The sequence below is a fragment of the Octopus bimaculoides genome, chromosome 7, assembly GCF_046866305.1.
Source record: "Octopus bimaculoides isolate indiv1 chromosome 7, ASM4686630v1, whole genome shotgun sequence".
Classification (NCBI taxonomy): Eukaryota; Metazoa; Mollusca; class Cephalopoda; order Octopoda; family Octopodidae; genus Octopus; species Octopus bimaculoides.
The window spans coordinates 82,017,959-82,044,502 of record NC_142934.1 but is presented as its reverse complement, the minus strand read 5'-3'; the positions used below and the strand labels follow the sequence as shown (position 1 = coordinate 82,044,502).

Genomic DNA, 26,544 nt, shown 5'->3' with positions numbered 1-26,544 from the left:
TAATAGTTTATTTCTATAGTCAACATACGGTGAATTATTATGTTTACAAAAATATAGTTAGGATATGGAAATTCAAATTGTAACTTATGTAATATACATAAAGCAGATACTTCATGAAAAGTCTAATTAACTACGGTATTCGTTTCTGATATGGTATCCCTTATAGATCGTACGACTAGCACTATTTTAAACCGATACTGCTTCTGTTGCAAATAAAAAAATTCAGATCGTTTACAGATTGAAAATATATTTCTTATACGATCTGTTTAAAGTGATTTGCTTTGACGAGGAACAATCTTTTCTTTTTTCTTTTTTGTTCTTTAGAGAGCAAACTATTATAAATTGACTCGATTAATCGATTCAGTAAACGACTTCTGCTTATTGATTTCAGCTCGACAATTTACTAGTTGTGCGACCTCACAATAATTACGATTATCAATATAAATTATAGTTGATTTAAGAAACAAATCTTATCAGAGGCTTAACAAAAACTATAAGATGTCTGATTAAATGTCTTATATCATACATTTGGTGTAGCAGGGCGCGGTCTAGTGGTCAGGGTGTTGCACACACGATCACGAGGTCGTGGTTTCGAATCCTAGACTGGGTGTTGCGTTGTTTTCTTAAGCAAAACACTTCATCTCATGTTACTCTGCGATCATTTCGACATCTGACGTGTGGCACAGAGTGTACCTATTCAGACAACATCGATTTGATGAGGAAGTGAGCTAATGTGCGCTACGAACATTTGATCATTATAAACAAATCATTTATGATGGTCGTTCAGCAACAAATTGAAATACTGTCTTTCTCGGACTACGAGAGACTAATTCCATCATATATATGTGTAGCGAATATGTTTGCTTATTTCTTTAGGTTAGCTTTGAAACTATGTGATTTCAGCTTCAATCTCTCTAGCTGCAGTTTAGACAAGTGTCTTCTATAATAAACGGAAGTAGTGTGAAAATTTGCCAAGAGAGACCGTTCCTATTCTTCGCTGATATATTTCGTCTGTCGCTCTGTCAGCCACCAGCACCAGCACCACCAACATCACCTCTGAGTGGTGAGATATCTGATACTACTATAGAGAGCCATCTTGAATGTTTATATATTTCATCTTTCATAAACGAAGAACCCTTTTATTAAGCGATATCAACATAGAGTCAGATAGACAGGGACTTATTAAGCGATATCAACGTAAAGACAGATAGAAAACACGCACAATCATACACACAGGTATACATGTGTGCGCACACACACTCGCACATCTGACAAATATCACGCAGTTTCCGTCTAATTATTTCTTATACATTTTACAATAGCGCAAGGCTACAGTATAAAATATATGTTCAAAATATCATGCTGTAGGATCGAACTCCAAACCAACAGTTTGCTAAGCAAACTTCTTCAACTCGCAGCTATGTCTGTGCCAATAAAGTTTACTCTTCCGGCACCTAGGTTTCGGAAGCTGTCACCCACCTCAGTATTAACTAAGGTCGACGTTGGTTAACTTCAGCGTTCAGATGAAAACCGATTATCTCAACGGGATATAGCTATAGGAGTTTTGGTACAGATTTTTCACTGTAACTGAACAGCATATTCAATGAAACAGATTTCTTATCTAAACACCAAAGGTTCTCTAATTATAAACGATTTAGCCCCAAATACTGAAATTATATAGAAACTTAATTGAAGTAGATGACTAATTTAAAAATCATTATCAAAATAAAATCATCACGCACGCACGCGCAGCGCGTGTTTTGAAAGGAGACAACTTTCTTTTCTTCGACTATCAAGAACTGAAATCGTTAGACTTCAAAGAACATTTTAATCAATATTTCTGCAGGTGTTAATGCCGACTGAACCTAGCCTTTGGTAATTCTCTACATCGCTACGTAACGTTAATTTAGAGAAACATATCTGATTTTTAATGCTTTTCCTTTTCCACAGAGGAATCGTCAGGTATGGTGTGATAACTCGGCGTAATTTTTGAAAAAAAGTCAACTTGGCTTTCATAAGTTCATATTCATTTCAGTTATATATATATATATAAGTATATATATATATATATATATATATATATATATATATATATATATACATATATAAGTATATATATATATATATGGAGAGAATTCATAAAAAAGCAAAAGACGAAGACAGGTGGTGTAAACAACAAACAGATATATATATATATATATATATATATATATATATATATATATATATATATATATATATATATATATATATATGTATGTATATTTATATATATATATATAAATATATATAAAGGAGGCCACTAGGTGAACTTCTAATGTGCTAGAAGATCACATGTCATGTGTCTACTAAGACCGAATAATTCTCAAAGCGAATTTAGCGAAGCAACAAAAACGTAAAGTGGGCAAGACCAGTGAAAATTACACAAAACATTACAATTATCTGTAAACAAATGTTTCGAAATTAATATTTTCTTACCGTATATATATATATATATATATATATATATATATATACATATGTGTATGTTTAAGTACGTATATAAAACGTGTAGGTCTGTCATAATTTTATTTATATTATACTTTGGTCATATTTTGTGAGTAAATATCTAATAGCAAGCATGGGTACATATGTATTACATATAGGTGCACGCTGACTATTATAAATTTATATTTCCACCTCCACATTAATTCAGACGCGCCCACAATGAATGACTACGTTGTCACATAAATTTACATGCAATACTAATTGCAGGTGCGACTTATACACATGTATACGATTACATGTGGAGGTGCTTGGCTTAGTGATTAGGGTGTCAGCACCATGATCGTAGGGTGTCAGCACCGTGATTGTGGTTTCGATTCCTGCACCGGGCGACGCGTTGCATTTTTGAGCAAATCACTTCATTTCACGTTGCTCCAGTCCACTCAGCTGCCAAGAGGGTCTAACGCTGCGATGGACTGGCGTCCCGTCCAGCTGGAGTACACGTACGCCATTGAAACTGGGAAACCGGGCCCATGAGCCTGGTTAGGCTTTAAAATGGCGCATTTATTTATTTATATGATTACATAGAAAACGGTATAGAGACCATACACACACACACGCACACACACACGTATGTTTACATTTTAATTAATTTACATATGACATGGAAAATTTCTGTATTTTGAGTTTCCCATTAGCCAATCGCTTGGCATTTTCTGTACGCCATTTATATATCATCTTTTTGACATTCTTTTCTTATCTATGTCGTAGCGAACATTATATTTCGCCACAACAATGTAGTTGAAATTTTGTTCACTTTAAGATAATTACATTTTGTTCATTTTAAGATAATTACATTGAAGTTAATTCTACAAGTAATTCGCATTACTTATTCATGCAACATCTATCGGCATTAAGTATTAAGTATTCCAGCTCTTACTAACAAATTAAATAATTAACAAACAGAAACATACATATGTAAGAAGTGATTACAAGATTATATAATTTTTCAACAGCAATTATGTAATCGTGACAATGATTTCAGGAAACGCGTGTCTGTTTTATAAAGCATTAAATCGAATATATATATTTCAATACATACATGTATTGATGTTTGTTTTTATGTTCATTTATGATAAAAACAACTTTACATCAATCTAGAGGGTTATTCAATACATTTGTAGAGTACAAATTTATTATTGTTTCAAGAATAGTTCATAAAGCACATGAAATTGTAATATGCAGTCAGACTTTTGAATGTTTATTACTTTTAATGTATCAATGAAAACACTCTTTGTTCAAATTAAAAGTCTGTTTTACATTCAGAAAGTACTGAAAGAATGCTTTTGATTCTTGTTGGAAAGTTTTGCTTGAAAAAATGTGGCTGTTGTTTATTAAGAACTTAAAACCGTGCCTCTTTCAAAAAATGTGTTAGAAGTTGTTCTAAGAAATAAACAAAATACAATAGATTGAATGAAACTCCGTTCATAGGTGGCTACATAAGAATATTTGGAAGTATAAAGGTAACATATTTTTTTGTTGATTCTTTGACATAACAGCGTTCGGTTTCGTTGACTTACAATTAAAATTTGACTTTCTTTACCAACACAAAAACAGCAATAAGAACAACAGCAACAACAATAGTTTCGAATTTTGGCTCAAAGCCAGCAATTTCGGGGGAGGGGTATGTCGACTACATCGATCCCAGTTCTCACCTGGTCCTTATTTTATCGACCCCGAAAGGATGTTAAGCAAAGTCGACCTCGGTGGAATTTTAATTCAAAACGTAAGAACGGACGAAATACCGCTAAGCATTTTGTCCAACACTGCTAACGATTCAGCTAGCTCTCACCCTTAATCAATAATAATAATAATAATAATAATAATAAGAGGTGATGAAGTTTGTGACGAACGTTACCTTACCTCAGTTTATGAGAGGCAGGAATTTCCGTAGAAACTCTGTCTGTAATAGTCAGATGAAGCTGGACGTTTAAGAGAAGGCCTGTCGCTCGACAGTGGCTCAGTGAAGATGCAGACTGACCACAGCTGTTATCCTAATACAGCATCAGTAGATAATAGAGAAAGTGAACCAGCGAAGTAAACAGGATAGCGAGGCAGTGCTACTTAGAAAGTGAACATAAAAGAAGTGGCTATAGAAAACAGATGGCAAGACTTTGGGTAGAGTAGGGTATGCTTAAAGTGACTGAGCAGAGATTAGTAGATTAAGCTAATGGTATTAGGAGAAGAAAGTGGATGACAGAATTGGAGGCGGAAGAGATCACAAGTGAACTGGAAATGAAAGGTCAGGCAGTAGGAAAGACAAATAACAACATATGAGATACAGCTCAGACCAAAGAAGAATCTAAATGAAAAAATAATAAAAGCGCTACCAATAAGGAAGGAATAACTGGCACCTTCGACTTACGTGATTTAAGTGAGGAAGATCAAAAGAATTTAGATGAGTAAAGACGTAAGAAAAATATTGCCAGCATTAAAAGACATCAACAGAAGGAAGATGCTAGATATGACTAGGAAAGTAGATTCTGTTATCAGAAGGATAGATACTAAAGATATAGGAGGCAATATCTTATTGATCTATGCAGGAGGGGTACTAGTCACCAGAAGATTAGATATCTCACAAGGAAAGATTAAAAAAGAGCAAATATGGAAAAAGAGACTACAAAATAAAGTGAAGACTTTAAGACAAGATCTAAGTAGAATAGAAACCTGGAAACTGAACAAATTAGAAAACACAAGATGCAAATGTTTTATCGAGAAAAGATATTTAGTCAAAGAAAAAGGATTTTGGACAGTCATAGAAGAGTTGAAACAGCGTGTCATAGCAGTTTCAGACAAACTCTCCAGATATCAGATGAGAATTGATCAGTATCAACAGAATAAATTATTTGAGACAGACCAGAGGAGATTTTATAACCAAATACGTAGTGGAAAACTAAGTAGTGAAGATGAGAAACCTAATGCAGAAGAAACTAAAAAGTTCTGAAGTTATATTTGTGATCAGCCAGTCAATCATAATTGAGACGCAGTATGGTTAAAGAAAGTGAGGGAAGAAGTACTGAGTGAGAAGCAGCCAGATCTAAGACTAACTAGTGTATTAATGAGTAAAGTGTTAGGAAAAATGCCGAATTGGAAGGGCCCAGGACCATATTTAGTTCAAGGGTATTGGCTAAAGAAATTTAGTAGTTTACATTAGCGGCTGAAGGAGAAACTCCAGGATTGCTTTAATGGAAGAATAATACCAGATTGGATGACTAGGGCAGGACAATACTCCTTATGAAAGATAGAAGCGAGAGTAATACAGCTAGCAATAATAAGACCAATCATTTGCTTCCCATTGGTGTGGAAGCTGTTAACAGGCATGCTTTCAGAAAGCATTTATGAGCACTTTGACAACCAGAATTTACTGCCAGAAGAGCAGAAAGGGTGCAGGAAGAAGACTAGAGGAACACATGATGTATTATACATAGACAAAAGTTCCAAACGAAGTAAAAGCGAGGAAGAAAAATCCAACAATAGCATGGATAGATTATAAGAAAACCTACGACATGATCCTAGACTATTAAGTTTAGAAATTCTGGTTGTTCGCTTCACGTAAAGATTGAGACAAATTTATACATGAGTGATTTAATGTGCTCGACTCTTCGTGAATGTCACTGTAGTTGTTATTATTGCAATCTTCAAAATTATTTGTTAGATTGTTTAGATTATTTTCTTTTTTTTAATTGTTCATCAACAATTTCAGTTGCTTCGTGCTCATTCATTTCTGTATTTCTTTTTGTCTGTTCCTGGTTTGGTATTGTAATACTTTATGTTTGAGTGAGGTGGCCATCTTGAAAGTGAAAATGTGCATGAAAATAAATACGATCTGTAAAAAGAAGCCTTTTTCTAATTGACTTTCAGGTATTGAGGGCGATTTTCCGCCACCAGGTAATCATAATCCTTTTTAGGAAGTCCTTTAAAAAAAATCATTTGGTAATGTTATAAATACAGCTGAGTTACAGAACGGAACAAATACATATGTGTACGCTTCGAAAGCCAATGCTGCAGCCGTTGTTGCTGCTGCCGCTGCTGTTGCTGTTGCTGCTGCTGTTGCTGCTTCTGCTGATGATAATGTTTTTGAACAAGGCCAGCAGTTTTAGGGTGAAGGGGTAAGGCGATTATAGCTACCCCAGTATTTCAGTGGTACATATTTTTATCGACTCAAATAGGATGTAAGATAAGGTTGAATACAGAAGGTTGAATACTGCTAAGTATTTTGGAGGACGCTCTAACGGTTCTGTCAGCTCGTCACCTTTATAACAACAATAATAATAATAATAATAATAATAATAATATCTGGTGGTGGTTCTCATGGCTTTTAATCTTAACTGATTGGAAGTGTTTTGTCTTGGTATGAAAGATGGGTTGCAGCCAATATACTGTTCAATACCACAGATTTTCCTGTCAGTTGTTTGACCTTAACCAGCTGAGCATCATAGTGGCTGACAATATGTGCATCTCTGATCATGAGCAGAAGTAGTGGGGGAGCATCATAGTCATGTGTTGAGAGTTATTTGGGGTTTGAATCATTGACTTCTAGAGGCGTGGGTGTTTTGTCTATTATCCTTAAAACAGACCTTATTCAGGGATCTTTTGAGTGGGGTGGGCTTTTCAACCTGAAGAAAATCCTAACTGGCCGACACCTACAAGGTCATGCACAATTTTCCTTGATATGAGATCACCATTTTGCGCACATATGATTGTGGTGCATGTGCGACGGGTATATTGGGCTTCGTATATTTGTACACCAGTGTCACTTTGATAGCATGCGCTGCTCTCACTCTCTCTCTCAGTAATAGGCCCTCATGACTTCTGATTTTAACTACTTTGAAGTGTTATTATGTACATGGCTTGTTTTGGTATAAAAAGATGGGCTACAGCAAATATTCTGCTTGTCAGTTGCTTGACCCTAAACAGTTGAGCATGTCGTTTAGTGACTGACGATGTGTGCATCTCTGATCAGGTGCAGGATAGTGGCTGAGTACAAAGGTTTACAAGAAGCTACAAATACAGTGGTATAGACAGGGAAAAAAACAGAGGTGTTTGTATCTGAACAGAAATATACAATAAAAAGAATGATGTAAGGAAAATTTTTTAATAATAACCATTTCATTCCATTCTCTTGCTTTCTCGACGTGGAAAGTAGCAATTTATTTTATAATAGATTTACGAAAACACTTTCATTTGTTTGAAGTTACATGCACCTCGTGTTCCATTATAGAACAAATATTCTTCTATGAAGTATGAAGCTAATATAAATCTCTTCCTTGTCATGTGCAGCAGCAGTTTTCCTTCATAATATTTAGTCATTAAATGCAAGTAGAATTCTAACTCCACGTATTTTTGCAGGAACATAAAGATGGCACTTGAAAAATACGAGACACTATCTACTGAGTTTGCTACCCAGAAAACCAGTGGTTACGTCGATCTTCGTCTCTGCCAACTGTGTTTCCGAGTGAAATTCCCCGACGGAATTGGACGAGTTTGTTGTGATTGCGAAAAGAGAGTCTGCCATAAATGTGGTTCCTTTGCAAGACCAAGATGGGATCCTAAAAGAAGTAAGGTTGTATTCTGAGATATTATTTTTAGTCTTATTTATTGAAAAAAAAAAAAACGTTTTAAAAGTTTGCTTTATGAATTTATCTTGTTTGTTAGATATATTTGTTATTTGGCCGTTTGCTAAATTCATCAAATAGCATAGACATTGATATCTAATTTCAGCACAACGTTTCACATTTTAGTCGAGGCGAACATATTTATAAGCTGTAATGTTTTTTCCTGCCGTGCTACGGGTTCGGTGTATCCACTGGCCTTGATATAAATATTAAATTGTAAGCTTCATAGAATCATACATAGACAAATAATTAAATTCGCGAATAGATGAACAAACACATGCAAAGTTGCATCAGTATAAAAAAATTGAAACAAAACGGATAAATTTAGTCAAAAAGATCACATTGTACGTTGAATTTTTCGAATTTTATTTGGAAGGAATTTTACTGTTAAAAGAGACAAGACTGGCATGGCCTCACTGAAATGAAAACAGGTTTAGCGTATGGTGTCTAGGATGCATGGTTAGAAAAGAAAGAAGGGTTGTATTACTGTTTAAGAATAGGCATTGTTAGTTAGACGTGGTCAAAAATATACATTAAGTACGTCATTGATGAGCAGTGGCAAAAAAAAAAAAAGAAACCGAATCCTGAGGCACAGCAAAGTTGATTGACAGTAAGGTGGAAGGATTTCCATCAACAAATGCTGCTATGGTGAGATGTGATTGGAAGCTACTGATACAAAAGATAAACGGAGCCCGAAGGCAGGGTTTTTTTTTTGTCGAAGTTTCACATGCCAGAGAGAAATCGAAGACTCCACTGAAGTTGAGGGAAATAACGGGAGCCCCCTGTGAATGATGTGAGAGTAGGTCGCCACCGGACCTGGGTCAGCAAAAGCTAAATTGAAGATAACTATTTAAAGGTCGACCAATTTGGCAGGCAGAAACAGTGTGGAAGCACGTCGTCTTTCTATCTATCTATCTATCTATCTGTATATATATGTATACTAACCCACACATGTATGTATATGTATTATATAGGCACAGGTGCGGTTGTGTGGTAAGATGCTTGCTTCCCAACCACATTATTCCGAGTTCAGTCTCACTGCGTGGCATCTTGCGTGTCTTCTACTGTAGCTTCATCCAGCCAAACCTGTCGTGTATATATGTGTGTGTGTGTGTGTGTGTGTGTGTGTGTGTATGCGTGTGTGCGCGCGTGTGCGTGTGTGTCTTTGTGCCTGTGTTTGTCCCCACCACCACTTGACAACCGGTCTTGGTGTGTTTACTTCCCCGTGAGTAAGTGGTGCAGGAAAAAAGACCGATAGAGTAAGTATGAGACTTAAAAGTATTAAGTATTGGATTCGATTCATTCGACTGAAAATTTTTGAAGGCCGTACCCCACCCAGGATGGTCAGAGTGTAATGACTAAAACAAGAAAAGGCTAAAAAGAGAAAAAGTATGTATGATTGTGTGTATGTACGTGGTTTTGTGATTATGCCCTCAACTGCTTGGAAATCAGTATTGGCATATATACGTCTATATAAACTAGCGTGTCGTCAAAAGAGACTGATAGAATAAGAACAAGACTTATAAGAGCCAGACAGGTAAGTACTGGAGTCGATTTGTTCGACTAGATTCTTCAATGCGGTGCCCCAGCATGGCCGCAGTTTAACGACAGAAACAAGTATAACGTATACGCAGTTGTTATGACATTTATTCAGCGGTTATTATTCAAGAGCTTCTAAAAATTAAGCATTCTTTTCTACTTTAGGCACAAGGCCCGAAATTTTGGGGGAGGGGGCCAGTCGATTAGATCGACCTCAGTGCACAACTGATACTTAATTTATCGACCCCGAAAGGATGAAAGGCAAAGTCGACCTCATTGGAATTTAAACTCAGAACATAAAAACTGACGAAATACCTCTAATCATTTCGCCCGGTGTGCTAACGTTTCTTATTTCTTTATTGCCCACAAGGGGCTAAACATAGAGGGGACAAACAAGGACAGACAAAGGGATTAAGTCGATTACATCGACCCCTGTGCGTAACTGGTACTTAATTTATCGACCCCGAAAAAATGAAAGACAAAGTCGACCTTGGCAGAAGTTGAATTCAGAACGTAACGGCAGATGAAATACAGTTAAGCATTTCGCCCGGCGTGCTAACGCTTCTTCCAGCTTGCCGCCTTCTGAAAATTAAACATTGAAAGTAACGTATGTGTATTTAGTCTTGCTTTGAAAATATTTGCTCATAAGTATATTCTGAGTACGCACATATGATTAGCAGGAGATCTGTAGTACAATCGGTGAAATAGTCACCCTACAGCAAATACGAAAATTGCGTTCAGTCAGAAAGTCCGTTTCTCGTTTTCTCTTTCAAAATGGTCTTTCTAATATATAATAGAATTTTACATTGAACAGTTTGGTAGATAATTTATTCATAACATATGCAATTGCTTTGTTATACAATAAATGTTAAACCTATTTCCTTGATAATGTTTACACAATTTCTCTTGTACGGTTTTGTACACATACAGATGATTAATTCCATACAAGTACACACGTTTATTCAATCTGACAGGAGAGTATGCGTGGCAATGGTGCAATGAAGCCGAACGAGAAAAGCAACTGCGGAAATGAGTTGGCATTCTTTACCACTGTTTCAGCCTAATGGACAAAGCACGCGTATGTCTATATCACGTGCGCACACAAGCCCGCCCACCCGCGGTACGCGTGCACACACATGCGCACACACATGCATATACATACGCATACACACATACATGCATATACTTATATAAAACAAGAAAACTGGCATTGTAATATACTCTGGCATCTCTCTCTCTCTCTCACTCTCTCTCTCTCTCGCTCTGTATATATATATAAGTATATATATATGGGTGAGTGTGTGTGCTTGGGGGTATGTGTGTGAGTGTGTGTATGTATGTATGTATTGATATGTGTGTATATATATATATATATATATATATATATATATATATATATATATATATATATTATACATACATACTATGTATCTTCGTGTGGATATATGTATATATATTTGTATGTGTGTGTGTGTGTGTGTGTGTGTGTGTGTGTGTGTGTGTGTGTGTGTGTGTGTGTGTGTCTGTCTGTCTGTGTGCGTGTGTACACCTACATACCTCGAAAGGATGAAAGGCAAAGTCGACCCAGGTGGAATTTGAACTCAGAACGTAAAGACAGACGAAATACCTCTAAATATTTCACCCGTCATGCTAACGCTCCTGGTAGCTCGCAGCCTTGCGCCAACCAGATATTGAATTCACAACCTTACTATCGTGAGCGGAATACCTCTAATCACTAAGCCACGCTCCTTGCAAATGACTGACATTTTGGATATATGATATGATACACTCGTTGACTGGCTTTTGCATTTGTTACAAGGATCTTTTGCAGTTTATTAAAACACAGTTTACGAAACAAAGCTTTATGTATAGCAAACCATGAGTTGATAACATCACCATCTTTTATAAAGCTAGAGAAAAAAGTAGATAAACTTTAAATGTTTTATTAATAGCAAAATAAAAATAAAAGCACAGCAGGAATAATACATGTATAATAGATTATAAAAGAAACCAAAGGTGAATTGGTAAACCATTTCACGTGTGGCAATGAGGATTTCGTCAGTTTCAGTAGTATTCTTATGATAAGCAAAGTAGCTAGTTATAAAATCTCAAGAGATAGAGTAGTAACGTATACTAAACAATAAAATCAGTCACCACACCAAAATGGCTGTTGAATGTTACTACTAGTTTAAGCCGTGGTAGATTCCCCGCCAGCTGGTTATCGGTGCAACACTCTGCACCCTTTATATAGAAAATATTGTTAGCAGGGGTAGCGAACCCCTTCTATCCTTTAGCACCTCTAGTAGTAACATTCAACAGCCACTTTGATGTGGCGACTAGCTTTACGATTCTTAAGATACATTTTTGCCAAATGCATAACGAAGCAACAGTCCATAATAGTCCATAACTACTACCATTTCATGAAGGCGATCAAATTTAGTACACTGAGAGAGAGAGAGAGAAAGAGAGAGAGAGAGGGAGGGAGAGATAGAGAGAGAGAGAGAGAGAGAGAGAGAGAGAGAGAGAGAGAGAGAGAGAGAAAGAGAGAGAGAGTCTGAAGGTGAGCTAGAAGATAATCGTTATAGTCTACATGAATTAAGATGGGATCACTTTAATGTACTCCCATCGAGCAAGAATCTATGGAAAAGGCTCATCACAAAATTTCAAAAATAATATCATTTGTGATAAAGGTTTTTAAAGTATTCACCGTGTGTTTCATTTCTTTGTGTAATTGTTCCTTAATTATTTTTTCTTAATTATGTTTTATATCAATTGACATCATTGATATATTTTTTTATGTATTCTTTTTTTTTATTTCCATAATATCCATAACCCATGTGATATGATGATGATGTTGATGATGATGATGATGATGATAGTGGTGGTGGCTGTGATGGTAATAGTGATGGTGATGATAATTTCACCTATGGTGAAATTTACCTGGTGGAATTTACCGGTCACCTATATATATATATATATATATATATATATATATATATAAATATATCCTCTTGCTGTTTGTTACTGTTAATTTTATGATTCGTTTATTTGAATTCACTGTATATATATATATATATATATATATATATATATATATATATATATATATATATATATATATATATATATATATGTATATATATATATATATATATATATATATATATATATATATATATATATATAAATGTATGTGTATATCTGTGAGCGTGTGTGTTTGTATTAATGTATGTATACCATTGTAACCAGTAAAACTGATCAAATTTACACACTAGTAGTTCCATTCCAAACATTAATGCATACGATATCACCGTCATAACCATCATAAAAGCTACGATTCAGCGCCATCCCACGCTACGATAATCACGTTTCTGTAGCCGACTAGGCTGTAGCCGTCATCTCAATACCGACTATAGGCATTACAAGCGTAACATTGTCACCAGAAATATTACAGGTTATAATAGATGTATGTAGTGGTTGCTGTAGTAGCGTAGCTAATGATCAGTAGCGGATGGGAGTCGTTGTGTTGTAGCTGTTTGTTGTTGAGGTGGTTATAGGTATAATACTGATTGTGGTTGGTTGTGGGGATGCCTGATGCTGCATTAGCGGTAAAGATAACATGGTAAGAATTGAACCTATAACGCCCATTAGTGAAGTATACTGCCTGTTTACATTAAGCTGGCTACATAATGAACATGTACACACACACACACACACACACACTTGAAGAAGTTAGTCGAAACACTTAATTTTCAAGTCTGATACTTATTCTATCGGTGGTTGTTGTCGAACCGCTAACTTACGGGTGCGTAAATAAGCATCTTTTGTCAAGGGATAGTGGGAGGTAAAGACAAACTCACACATACTCTGGGCTAGAGAAGAAAAAACTTGTCCAAGGTGCCACACGGACACTGAATTCAGAACCATGTGGTTTGGAAGCAAACTTCTTACTACGCAGCTACGCATGCGCTAATTTCATCTTTAACAAAGATCCTCTCGTTATGTCTTAAGTAATTTTACTATCATCTTGGAATTTGCCTCAGTTTTTTTTTTAACTGAATTAAAATTCAAGTATTTAAAAATAATTTAAATAATGTATTTATTTTATTCTATTTTATTGTAGCAAATTACAAAATGCAATTAAAAATTTGCAGAAGTTGTTTGTTTAATTATGGTTTCATTAGCCATTCACCAACTTGTTATCATGATGCTTTAAAGCATTCATTAAGTTCTTTTTCTTTCATTCTGTCTTCGGGTATCAGAAATTTAGAATCTTAAAAAAAATGACGCAATAATAAGGTCTCTTTTCCCAATCTTTTGTAACAATGTTCATTACCTTTACCTTTGCTAAGGCGGAAGTATTATTTTCAGTCGTGTTTGTTTGTTTGTCCGTGGACAAGATATCTCAAGAACAGCTGGATGGATTCGGATGTTTCAGGGATGTTTGGCTTCGTGGCTGGCACGAACTGATTAGATTTTGAGATCGATCCGGTGCCGGACAATAATTCTGGATTATTTTTCCGGGTATTTTTTTTCTTGATTTTTGAAAGCGTTCGGATTCATACTTAGTATTCTCGTTTGAGAGAGCAGCCGAGTTTATTTCAGATATTCTCATTTTAAAAATTATCTCTGGCTTATCGTTTAGAGGACGTTGGTGTTGCCTTGGCAGAGTTTTGCTCTGTCTGAGTGCTCGTTATATATATTCTTTTCGACTCTAGGCACAAGGTCCAAAATTTTGGGGGAAGGAGCCAGTCGATTAGATCGACCTCAATACACAACTGGAACTTAATTTATCGACCCCGAAAGGATGAAAGGCTAACATTTTTGCCAGCTCGCTGTCTTGCTCTTGTTATATATTAATTACTTGGATAAAGAACATAAATATTTTGAAATAGCGGTATTAGTTTTCAATGAAAGTCATTTGTATTCTATAATGAAAGCATTAATGCAATACTGTTTCAACTTTCTGAATATTTAAAGTTCTGTTGCTTCAATTTATCAAGGATGAAAATGTAATTACAAATGCAAACGAAATACATAATTTTATATCCGCAAACAAGAAAGGATAAACACATACATATTAAAATAAATAGAACGCACTTTTAAATCCCTTTCCACTAATCAGCTTTTGATTAGAACTGTTCTTAAATTCCTAGTACTTAATGATCGAAACTATAAAATTCCGAGCATAAGCAATTAAGTATCATATTAATTAATACTAGAATTAAATATGCAGACCTTAACACATCAATATAATTTCGACACAAGACTAGTAGTTTGGGGGGGAAAAGGCTGGTCGATTACATCGATCGCAGTACTTGACTGGAGTGTTATTTTATCGAACTCAGAGGGATGAAGGGCGCAGTTGACCTCTGTGGGATTTGAATTCAGAATGTTAAGAATTGGAACAAATACCGCAAGATATTTTTCGCCAGTCAACTACAAATAAAGTTTTTTGGGGGTTGGCAGTGGTGGGGTGGGGTCGAGTACATCGTTCCCCGTGTTCAACTGGTATTTTATTTTATCGATCTCGAAAAGACGAAGGCAAATTTAAACTCAGAACGTAAAGACGGATGAAATGCTTCTATGCATTTTACCCAGCGCACTAACGATTCTTCTAGCTCACCGCCTTATACAACCATCTATAATAAAACAGTTTACGTGAGGCGGCGAGCTAGCAGAGACGTTAGCACGCTGGGCGAAATGTTTAGCGGTATTTCATCTGTCTTTGCATTCTGAGTTCAAGTTCTGCTGAGGTCGACTTTGCCTTTCATCTCTTTTTTTCGCGGTCGATAAATTAAGTACCAGTTGCGTACTGAGGTCGATCTAATCGACTGCCCCCCCCCCAATTTCGGGCCTTGTTCCTAGAGTACCCTTATATTAATATACGTATTTAACGCATTATATTTATCTGTCCTGTAGAAGAGATGAACACATGAAGCCCGTGGAATTTCCGTAATTATATTCAAAGTTATAAGCGACATTACATTACCATAAAAATCATTGGGTTGAACTTATTAGGATTTATTGGAATATTTATATATAAAAGGTTATGCATTTAAAATACCTTCATTATCGATTCATTTTGTTCGCATTTAATGGCTCATTAATGAACTGCTCAGATTCATATTGATTTTTTAGTTTATTCTGCTCAATGTTGCACTTCGCGATGTAGCATGTTTTGCGTCCCTCGTATCACTACATTGGTTGTAGAAGCTTCTGAAAGACATTCTTCGTTTGGTAAATTCTCTGCTGTTAATTCAGAGTCTACAACAGGTGTTTCTTGACATATTTCTACCTCCGTCATTATAGTTTCCACTTCAAGTATGTTCTCAAGAGCCATACAATTTTCTAGCTCCTCTTTTTAAAAACAGTTTCGGGCTCTTTCAAGGAATTCATCTATAACAAGCTATAATTCTTCCTCAAAAGGAGTTTCTGTAGTTGTTTCAGAAAATTTATGCCTTTAGAAACAATTTCGAGTAGTCCTCATCAGGACAATGCATTTCATTAAGATTGTCTTAGCTATTATCCAGTTCACTTAAATTTCTTACACAAATTCCCTTTCATTAGTAAACTTTAAACAAATAACTATGCTACATTGCACGAAAATAAACCCAGTTTTGTTCACATTGTTAATATTCTCAAGAAAACACATTTTATCTGATAAAAACAATAGTACATTTCCTTCGAGATTAATGCGTCTGTAACAAAATTCTCTCTATTCCCATCAGTTGGTGGGAAGTATTTTTGTTGCTTATTTCTTTTTCTAATTCTTCTGCATTTTGATACATCAACAGTCCATTATTTTAGGCATTCTTTTCACAAACATTACCGGACTAAATTTACATTGTTGACTCAATGTGACTGTCTTTAGCAGATCATCCTCTCTTATAATCTACGTCTTGATTGTTCATGTCAGATTTATTTAATTTTTAAATTATGACTGATTTTTTTTCGGCTAACAGCAGCGCAGCTTTGACTTATTTGAAACAACTTAACAAAACACTCCAATATCTTTAGTTTCAACTTCGGAGACAAATGTTCACGTTACTTATTTACTTCTGCGAAGGCATGTACCCTAGATTGCAGTTTCGACTCTCGAACCGGGTGCGTTGCCTTCTTGAGTGAAACATTTAATTTCTCGTTGCTGCAGGCCACTCAGCTGTGAAAAGAGTAACCCTGCAATGGGCTGACATCCCATTCAGAGACAATATTGTAATCCTTGTCACATATATGTCTGCGAATCGGGGAAACGACTCTCTGAGACCTAAGACTTCGGACAGTACTTTACTTATTTATTTATTTCACCATAATGAGAGGCGTTTTATCAGATAGAGTAAAAAGTAAGTAACGTTTTGAACCATGAAGAATTTGTACCGGATTTTTGTAGAGTTTTGAGCCTTTTTAAACATTTTTTTTTTTTTTTTTCAATCGTCTGATAATACAGACAGACTTGCCCAAATACATCAATAAATTAACATTAATATCTTTTTCGCCGTTGTTGCAGTCATCTGAAATGGAACTGTGAAAGCGCGATATTCGAGCAATTTTGCTATTCAACTTCAAAAAAGGACATAAAGCAGCTGAAACCGCTCGCGATATCGCGAAACTTTTGATGTGGAAATGATCAGTGAGTGGTTAGCTCGAAAATGGTTTATCGATTTCGCAGTGGAGACCTGAACCTTGAAGATCGTGAGCGTAATGGACGCCCATGCGTCATTGATGACGGTCAATTAAAAATCTTCATAGAGAAAGATCCACGTAAAACCACTTGGGAACTGGCAAAAGAACTTCAAGTTAGCCAGAAAACTGCCTGTAATCATTTGCATGCAATTGGAAAATCAAAAGGGCTCGACAAATTGGTACCAGACGATTTGAATGAAAATTAGAAAATGCGCAGATATGAAATTTGTTCGTCGCTTCTTCTCCGTAACCAGACTGATCCATTTCTCAACCGTATTGTAACGTGCAAGGTAAAGTGGATTCTGTACAATAATAAGAAACGTTCTTCGCAGTGGTTGTACCAAAATGAAGCACCGAAAATCTTCCCTAAACCCGAGCTTTTTGAAAAGAGGGCTACGGTGACTGTTTGGTGTTGTACTGTTGGACGCATCCACTATAACTTCTTAAAGCCCGGGAAAACCATTACTGCAAAAACATATTGCCATGAAATTGCCAAAATGAACGCAAAGCTAATACTCCTCCATTCCAGACTGGTCAACAAAGAGGGCCAATCATTCTTCATGACAATGCTCGACCATACATTTTACTAATGACGCTCCAGAAGTTGAAGCAACGAAGTTCTTCCCCACTCATCTTATTCCCCAGATCTTTCCCCTACCGACTACCACTTTTTCAAGCACCTTGATGATTTCCTGCGAGAGAATGATTTCGAAATCAAACCGATGCTGAAAGTGCATTCAAAGAGTTCATCAGTCCAGAACTCCAGATTTTTATGTTACCGGAATAAACAAACTTGTAACTCATTGACAAAAATGTGTTGATTGTAATGATACTTTGATGAATAAAATTTCCGCATTGTTGATATATATTGTGATGATTTTCATGTTTCGAAACGTTGCTGACTTTTTACTCAGCCTGATAATAATTGCCTGAAACGGCTTTAATTTATTAGAAAACAGTATAAATATATTTGAAAAATATGAATTCGTTGTTTAGGCTCTCTCTCACATATTCAACGAGAGAAACAAGATCACCACTCACCATCTTACTCGAAATCCCAATCTTAAAATCGATTGATGAAGTAAAGTAGTATGACATCATGGAGTTAGCAATTAATGAATACAATTAACTTGAAAATTCTACTGGCAATATCCAGATCTGTGATTCATCTTCAATGACAAACAACGGAATTATATAGCAAGCCATGCATAACGATTTATCAGTCAGCACTTCTACTCCTGGCACCACCATCAATTCCAACACCGAACCACCATTACCACAATAGCATCAGAACTGTCATCAGCCACATTCACCAAACGTATGCTATGCGACCATAGTTGTTATCATGTTGGCTGTTTTAATTTCCATAACGATTATAGGAATTACGGATGTAGTTAAATTTGAATGGTGGTTTGCTTTATAATTTTGATAAACATATCAAAGGTAATACTCCTGCATGGCCACAGTCTATTGACTGAAACAAGTAAATAAGTAAATTACAAAAAATATCCAGAACTTTGATTATAATCAGTGGCTCATTTATAATTAATTTTAAATAGATTGCTTGGATCCAATAATTTTGTTAATGGTAACCGCTTGATGACTTTTTCTATTATTATGATGAGTAGCTTCCATCTTAGGTGAAGTTTTTGATTAAAGCAACACCACAAGTTGATTCCGGTAAATTAGAAAAAAAGAACTGTAGAAAGTGCCTGACACATATTAACTCTTTCCAGCAGAGTATACAGGTATCCATTGACTACCCGTCCAAATTCCCTAACAGATGTCTGTCTATTCTAGATACTGAACAATGAATAGAAACAATAGGCAAAAATAAAAATTCCCCCTTCGCATTATATGAAACCTATGGTCTCTAAATAAGCAGTCCTCCAGAACTACGCAATGTCAACAAATGCAAAATAAACATCTTGAAAATAGATCTAGTAAAGTTGATGAGAGAAGTATCCTGCATGTAGCCACCTCGTGAACTGAGTAAACAAAAAAATTTATCCATAGTGTGCAATTCTCCTGATGTAACCAAGAAGACCGAAATGGAGCGCACTGAGGAGCAATGGAAAAGTTCGAAATCATATGTAATGATGAAAATGAAATATATTCTATAACATCAGAGCAAATTCAAGAACAGATTAGAAAAATAAGTGAAAAAATAGGTAGGTATGACTTGTGGTGTGTCAACAACAAACTTCAAAATGTGATGTTCATTGACACTCGCTACTCAAATGTAAAGTAGCTTATAAATTTAGGAAAAAACTACACGAACTGAAACTAAAATCAGTTTTATCCCATATTATGAAAGTCAATGTTATGTAAATCAATTTTATGTATGTCATATCAATAAAAGCAGCAACTGCAGATATGCAATATCAATCGACAGATGAATTGGGAAAAAAGGGTTGTAGTGTACCACATAAACTGCATAAAAGAGCAGCACAAAGAGACATAGTTACCACCTATAAAGGAGAAACTGCCCGCAGTAAAAGCGAAAGGATCGAGGGAAAAATTTACGTGAGTACGATGACAAGAAACACGAAATCCATATTTGTCTAACATATCATTAAAAATACACTGGATCAATGGATCAAGGAAAAAAATTGAAATAAGAAGTCGAAATAAATATTCTTTCTACGCATTTCAAAGATTCAACAGACTGATAAGTTACAGAAGCAGAATACATTTTGTAAGGGAACTTCAGACACCACATTCCACCAAAAGAAAGAATGAGTGGAGCAACCATACTGCAATCACAACCTGCCACCGCCACTACCACCATCTCATTAATGCAAGTCAACCGTATCACACAGGCGCATGCAAATCATAAACCCATTAAAAGCATAATGAAATATATACAAGAATCACAAACATACATATTCATACACGACAATATGCGCACACATATAACCTGCGCGCATAAATACACACTCTCGCCTTCTTATGCTAGAAACAACAAGAACAATTGCAAATAGATTACAAACAGTAACACGACAATGTACATGTACCTCATGTTGCACAGAGAGAGAGGGAAAAGAGGGGGAGAAATGATGTGAGAGAGAATGAGGAGGAAGAGGGAGAGAACGGAGAGGAACAGAAATAGAAAGGAAACCATAAAGAAATTCATAATGAGATGGTTTAGTAAATTTAGTTCATGCTAATGTATATCGTTAAATTTTTATATGAACCAAACATCAGTGCTTTTATTACACTTCCGTCAATTAAAATCTTTCTGACGTAAATCGGGATAAAAGTATTAAACAGTTATTTTCAGTCTAATGAGAAATGACGGCAAATCAAGGTTAAATTTCTTTATGATTTTCATAATGAGTTCAAGTAATCTTTTCACTTAAATTTATCTTCTCGCCATCTTCATGATATTTAAACTACACAATCAATTATTCATAACATGGCCGCAGAGGTGCAGACAGGACTAAAGCATTAAAATACTCGCTTGGCAATCAAGTGGTTTCGGATCTGATTCTATTGTGCAGCCCCTTGAGTGGTACTTCCACACAGAGGTTTGGTGATAAGTGCCAGTGCACGAAACACTCGCACGTGACTCGGTCTGCAACTTCTGCCAATTACTAAAAGATATATTTACACACAAACCCACACACACATACGTGTGTGTCTGTGTATGTATGCTTTTATTCTTTGACTTGTTTCAGTCATTTCACTGCGGTCATGCTGGAACATTGTCTGGAAGAAAGTGACTCCAGGACTTATTTTTTAATCCTAGTACTTATTCTACCTGTATCTTTTATCGAACCGCTAATTTACGGGGAAGTAAACACACCGACACCAGTTGCCAGGTGGTGATGGGGTGGGGACAAGCACGGACGTAATGACGCACACACAGATGCACACACACGCATACATATATATATATATATGACGGGCTTGTTTCAGTTTCCGTCTACCAAATCTACTCATAAGGCTTTGGTCGCTCTGAGGCTATAGTGAGAGACTTATTTCCCAAGATGCCATGCAGTAGGTGTGAACTCAGAATCATGTGGTTAAGAAGCAAGCTTCTTATCACGCATCCACAAACACACATACAGACACACACACTTACATATATATATATATATATATATATATATATATATATATATATATATATATATATATATATATATATATATATATTTGTTTTGCAAGATTTTTGATGTGAAATCGTGTGTTGAAACAGATGTTGTTGTACTTGGGGATGGTCATATTGCCAGTTTAGCCAATAAAAACACACGCACTGTATATTTGGTGTTAATTTGCTTCAGCTTTATATTACATTAATCTTAATCTTATTTCGGCCAGAGTTCTTTCGTCACACTTCTGTGACCTCATCAGTGGTCCTTTGTTTCCTTCCTTCTTATGTGTGTCTCACCTTGCTAACTATCAGCCATTTTGTATTTTGTATTCCTATTGTATGTGTCTACGCATGCGTGTCTTTCAATGTGTCTGTGTCTTTTGTAAGTGCATGTGTGTATGGGGAGTGTTTGTATCACCTATATACTCTGTTAATACGTGTTCGTTTGTATTTGTTTTTATTTATTTATTTGTTCATGTGTGTGTGTGTGGTTTTTTTGTGTTTTTTTGTGTGTTTAATTAAATTTTGTTACCGTATGTAGTATTTAATTCCATTTGTTTATCTATGTATTGTTTTATACTTTGTTCATATTATTATTGGTTTATGGGTAACATGTTGTCACATGCTGTGGTTTGTGGTTTGTTAGTGGTGTGTATTAGTGTTCCATTCTAGTTTCCTATTCAGGCTAGGTTTCTCTTCTATTATGTGTGTAGCTTCAGTAATTTGTCTAAGTGCTGCATCACTGCTATGTGTAGATAAGATTTTAATTTCTATGTTGTTGATTGAGCCTCTATGTTCTTGCTCAGCGTGCTGGTACAGAACTGATGAGTTCTTCCCTTCCTTAAGTTCCTTCCAATGTTCGTTTGCCCTCTCCCCTATGCTCCTTGCTGTTTCGACTACATATGTCATTGTCTTATTTCTGCATCGTCCCTCTGTACATCTTATACTATAGACCACATTTCTGGTTTTGCAGTTCGTTTGTGGGCTAAATCTACATACGATACAGTTCCTATCAGTGCAGGGGGTTCTACTGAAAGGGTATGTTCTACTGATAAGGGATTTAATAGGGTTGCCTGGCCTTTCAACAACCTTAATTCTTAGCTTAAGTTTGTCTAGAGCCCTTCTAAAGCGGTACGCCAGTTCACCTCTAGGGGTGGTGTCGACGAACATGACGCTCTGGTACTTGTGGCTATCGTACCATGAGCTTGCCTTCCCTATTTTCTTCTTAGTCCTTTCTATGGTGTTCCATGATTTGCTCCTATAGAGTGGGCAAATCCCATTCCTATCGTTGCGTTTGATTGTTTCAAACTTCTTCATAGCTCCATTGTATACCCTGATCCTTTCTTTATGGCTGTAACCTGAGAATTGCATGCGGTGGACGAAATGTTGTATATGTCTCTTTAATTCTGTAGGGTTGCACATGCAGGAGACATTTCGCATTACTCTGACGAGGTCTGCCATCAATATGTTGAATTTGGCATTCAGGTTACAGCCATAAAGAAAGGATTAGGGTATACAAAGGAGCTATGAAGAAGTTTGAAACAATCAAACGCAACGATAGGAATGGATAAGTGAAGTGCTCAGTACACAATTCAAGAGTGTCTTCACTTCTCCTCTGAGTCACATGCAGATAAAGAACCCAGCTGATTTCTTTGACAATAGCACTCAGCAGAAAAAGACTGCATCCATTACCTACATCGACATTGAAGAGGAAGATGTGATAGCTGCCATAAATGAAATGAGCTCAAATTCGGCAACTGGCCCCGATGGTTTCCCAGCTGTCCTCTTAAAGTCGTGTAAACAAGAACTAGCAGGACCACTCCGGATACTCTTCCAGAGTTTCCTTGCAAATGGTAAACTTCCCAAAAAGCTGGGAACTACAGGCCCTTCTCTCTAACTTCACATATTAGCAAAGTCATGGAACGAATTGTCAGAAGGAGATTGATTGCGTTCCTAGAAGAAAATGACTTGCTGAATGAGACCCAGCATGGTTTCCGTCCAGGTAGAAGCTGCCTCACGCAGCTCTTGCAGCATTATGACTGGGTCCTGAAGCAGCTACTTGACCATTCAAATGTTGATGTGATATATCTCGACTTTGCAAAAGCCTTTGACAAAGTTGATCATGGCTTGATATGTCACAAGCTGCGAAACCTTGGCATAGCTGGTAAATTAGGAGAGTGGCTGCATGACTTCCTGAATGGTAGAAGTCAGACAGTTGCAGCCAATGGAGAACTATCTAAGAAAACACAAATATTGAGCGGTGTTCCACAAGGAACTGTTCTGGGGCCACTACTGTTCATAGTGGCCCTTCTGGACATGCCCACGGTCACTCGGAGAGCCACTGTCACTAGCTATGCTGATGACACAAAGATATCTCAGGCAATAAAGAATCCTGATGATATTGTAAGCCTGCAGAATGACCTAAATGCAATATATGAGTGGGCAGAGCAAAATAATATGCAGTTCAATGCAAAAAAATTTCAAGTACTGCGCTACAAGACCACAAGTACCTCCCAACTGGCATACACAGGGCCTGGAGGTACTGCAATCCCAGAACCACAAACAGTAAGAGATCTGGGCATCAACATGTGTAGTGATGCATCATTTCACATGCACATTGTCAAGTTGACAACAAAGTACAGACAACTGGCAGGGTGGATACTGAGGACATTCCGTACAAGGGATCAAAAAGTCATGTTGACTCTATGGAAGACATTTGTTCTGAGCCGCCTAGACTATTGCTCTCAGTTGTGGTCACTACACAGTGTCAGCCTCGGTTTCAGAGAACCTCAGCTCTTCAATGCCCTGCCAAAACATTTGAGAGACATGCAAGACATGGATGCGGAGTTCTTCAAGACAAAACTTGACACTTTCCTCTCCACGATACCAGACGAACCAATGGCTCGTAATGAGACGTAGTTTAGGGCAGCTATGTCAAATTCTCTTATACACCAGATGTGCCATCAAAACTCTTGATTGGACCATGTCAGGTGGGGGAGAAGAGCCATGCAAGGAACGTGAAAATCACGGTGGTGCACCAGCATGACCGCAGCCACTTGGCTGAAACACATAAATATATATATATATATATATATATATATATATATATATATATATATATATATATATATATATATATATACACACACATATGTATGTATGTATACAAGATATGCAAATACATATAAGTTGTTTTCGTATTATCTATTCATCAACACACGTGTTTCATTTGCTGATTGAAGTTGCAAAATTGTATATGGAAGAGAAACATGTAACATAATGCATTTTCTCGACACTCTAACGATTCTTTTAGCTCGCCGTATTAATAAGAATAATTCTTTCTACCATACAAGGCTAAACATTTCAATTACATTGGCTATTCGATTACATTGATCGCAGTGTTCTACTGGAACTTATTTTATCGACCTCGAGAGGATGAAAGGAAAACCGGTTTCGGCGTAACTTGAACTCAGAGAGTAGTGCTAGAAGAAATGTCGTTAAGCATTTGGTCCGACGTGATAAGTTTTGCCAGATTGCAGCCTTTGTTTCGAATTTTGGTACAAGGTGCGAGAAATAGAAGACTAGTGGTAATAACTCACAAACAAGTCGTTAGGACGATACAGATAAAGACAAAAGTCGAAAAAGAAAAAAAGGAACTCAGAAAACCAATTCATAAACTGTAGAAAAGGAGACGAAAGTATTGACTATCTTTTCAGTGATTGCAGTAAGCTAGCACAAAAAGAATATAAACACACACATCACTGTATAGGTAAAATGGTGCACTGCATTATTAGCGGAGTGTGTGGTTTCGAAATAAAAGAAAAGTGGCCTGAAAATGAACAAGAGTCTGTGATGGAGAATTACAGGATTTTATGGGACTTTCCCGCTAAATCTGACCATACACTTAGAGCAAAGTGACCAGATAAGATTACCGGGGGCGAAAGAAATAAACTTTGCAATACCACATCTTAAAATAGAAAAGAAATCGAGAAATATTACGATTTCGTCAGAGAAATGAAGAGATTGTGGAAGACTCAAAAGATAATTATCCCTCTGTTAATTGGTGCAACTGGCATAACACCAAAACTTCTACTTAAGAGACAGAAGGAAATTGGAATTGACACTCGTATTGTTGACCAGCAGGAAAGTGCAAAGCTGTATTCTGTGAGAATCCTTAGAAATTTGAGGAGACTTGATGTCACCAAACGTCAAAACAACATACCTGCTAATACATCATGAAATAGCTATACAATGATAATAATGTACGCACATAAGTACATACATACATACATACTTACATGCTTTCTCAAGCTGGTTCACACAGTGGAATAAACTTGAAGCGATGTGACTGCGCAAAAGTCTTTGAACTACACAGCCATGTCTGCTTATATTCATTATAATTTTACTGTTTTCAAACTATCGCATTTTAACTCATACTTTTGTTTTCCACCACAATTTTTCTGTATTTGTTTTTCAAATTTAAAATTTGAATTCGAAAGATTATATGTCATCCCTCTCCTCCACACACTGCTACATGGACATTGAACACATATTAAGCACATACTGAAATGTAAACTAAACACATACAGCGTACACTCAAATCAACAAAGAAGCTTCTATGTGATCATTCCATGCAAAAAATGGCAGCCAAATTCTGCTCAGATGATATCCTATATTTGAAAATAGACGAGCCGATCATGACGTGACCGGAACTTTCCTGCGCTATGCAATATCTATACAGACACATACGCTCACACATAAGCATGTGTGCGTATGTATATGAGTGTGTGTGCGTGTATATGTGTATGCTTGTGTGCGTATATGTGCGTTTCTGTGTGTTAAATTGGGGGACTGAGAGAGAGAGTGAGACGGGGAGAAAGAGAGGGAGGGAGAGTGTGTGTGTGTGTGTGTGTGTGTGTGTGTGTGTGTGTGTGTAAATGTTTCCGTGCATATATCTGTCTAATGATATGCATATGCATGTACCAACCAACATGCTACATTTCGAGTGACAAAGCTTGGTATAAAACCACTTTGGAAGTTTAATACAAAAAATGTAAATTTTTT

General features: G+C 36.4%; 1 protein-coding gene across 6 annotated transcripts in view; it reads left to right on the top strand.

Moving 5' to 3' along the window:
• Positions 1–26,544, top strand: part of LOC106871929 (regulating synaptic membrane exocytosis protein 2) — a 309,716-nt gene that overhangs the window by 95,981 nt on the left and 187,191 nt on the right. For 4 of the 6 annotated variants that reach the window (XM_089355577.1, XM_089355576.1, XM_089355575.1 and 1 more), the window contains exon 4: positions 7,894–8,107. In XM_089355577.1, coding sequence (XP_089211703.1) covers positions 7,894–8,107 — 214 coding nt within the window. The remainder of the gene's footprint in view (positions 1–7,893; positions 8,108–26,544) is intronic. The other 2 variants (XM_089355579.1, XM_089355578.1) reach the window with 1 other exon arrangement.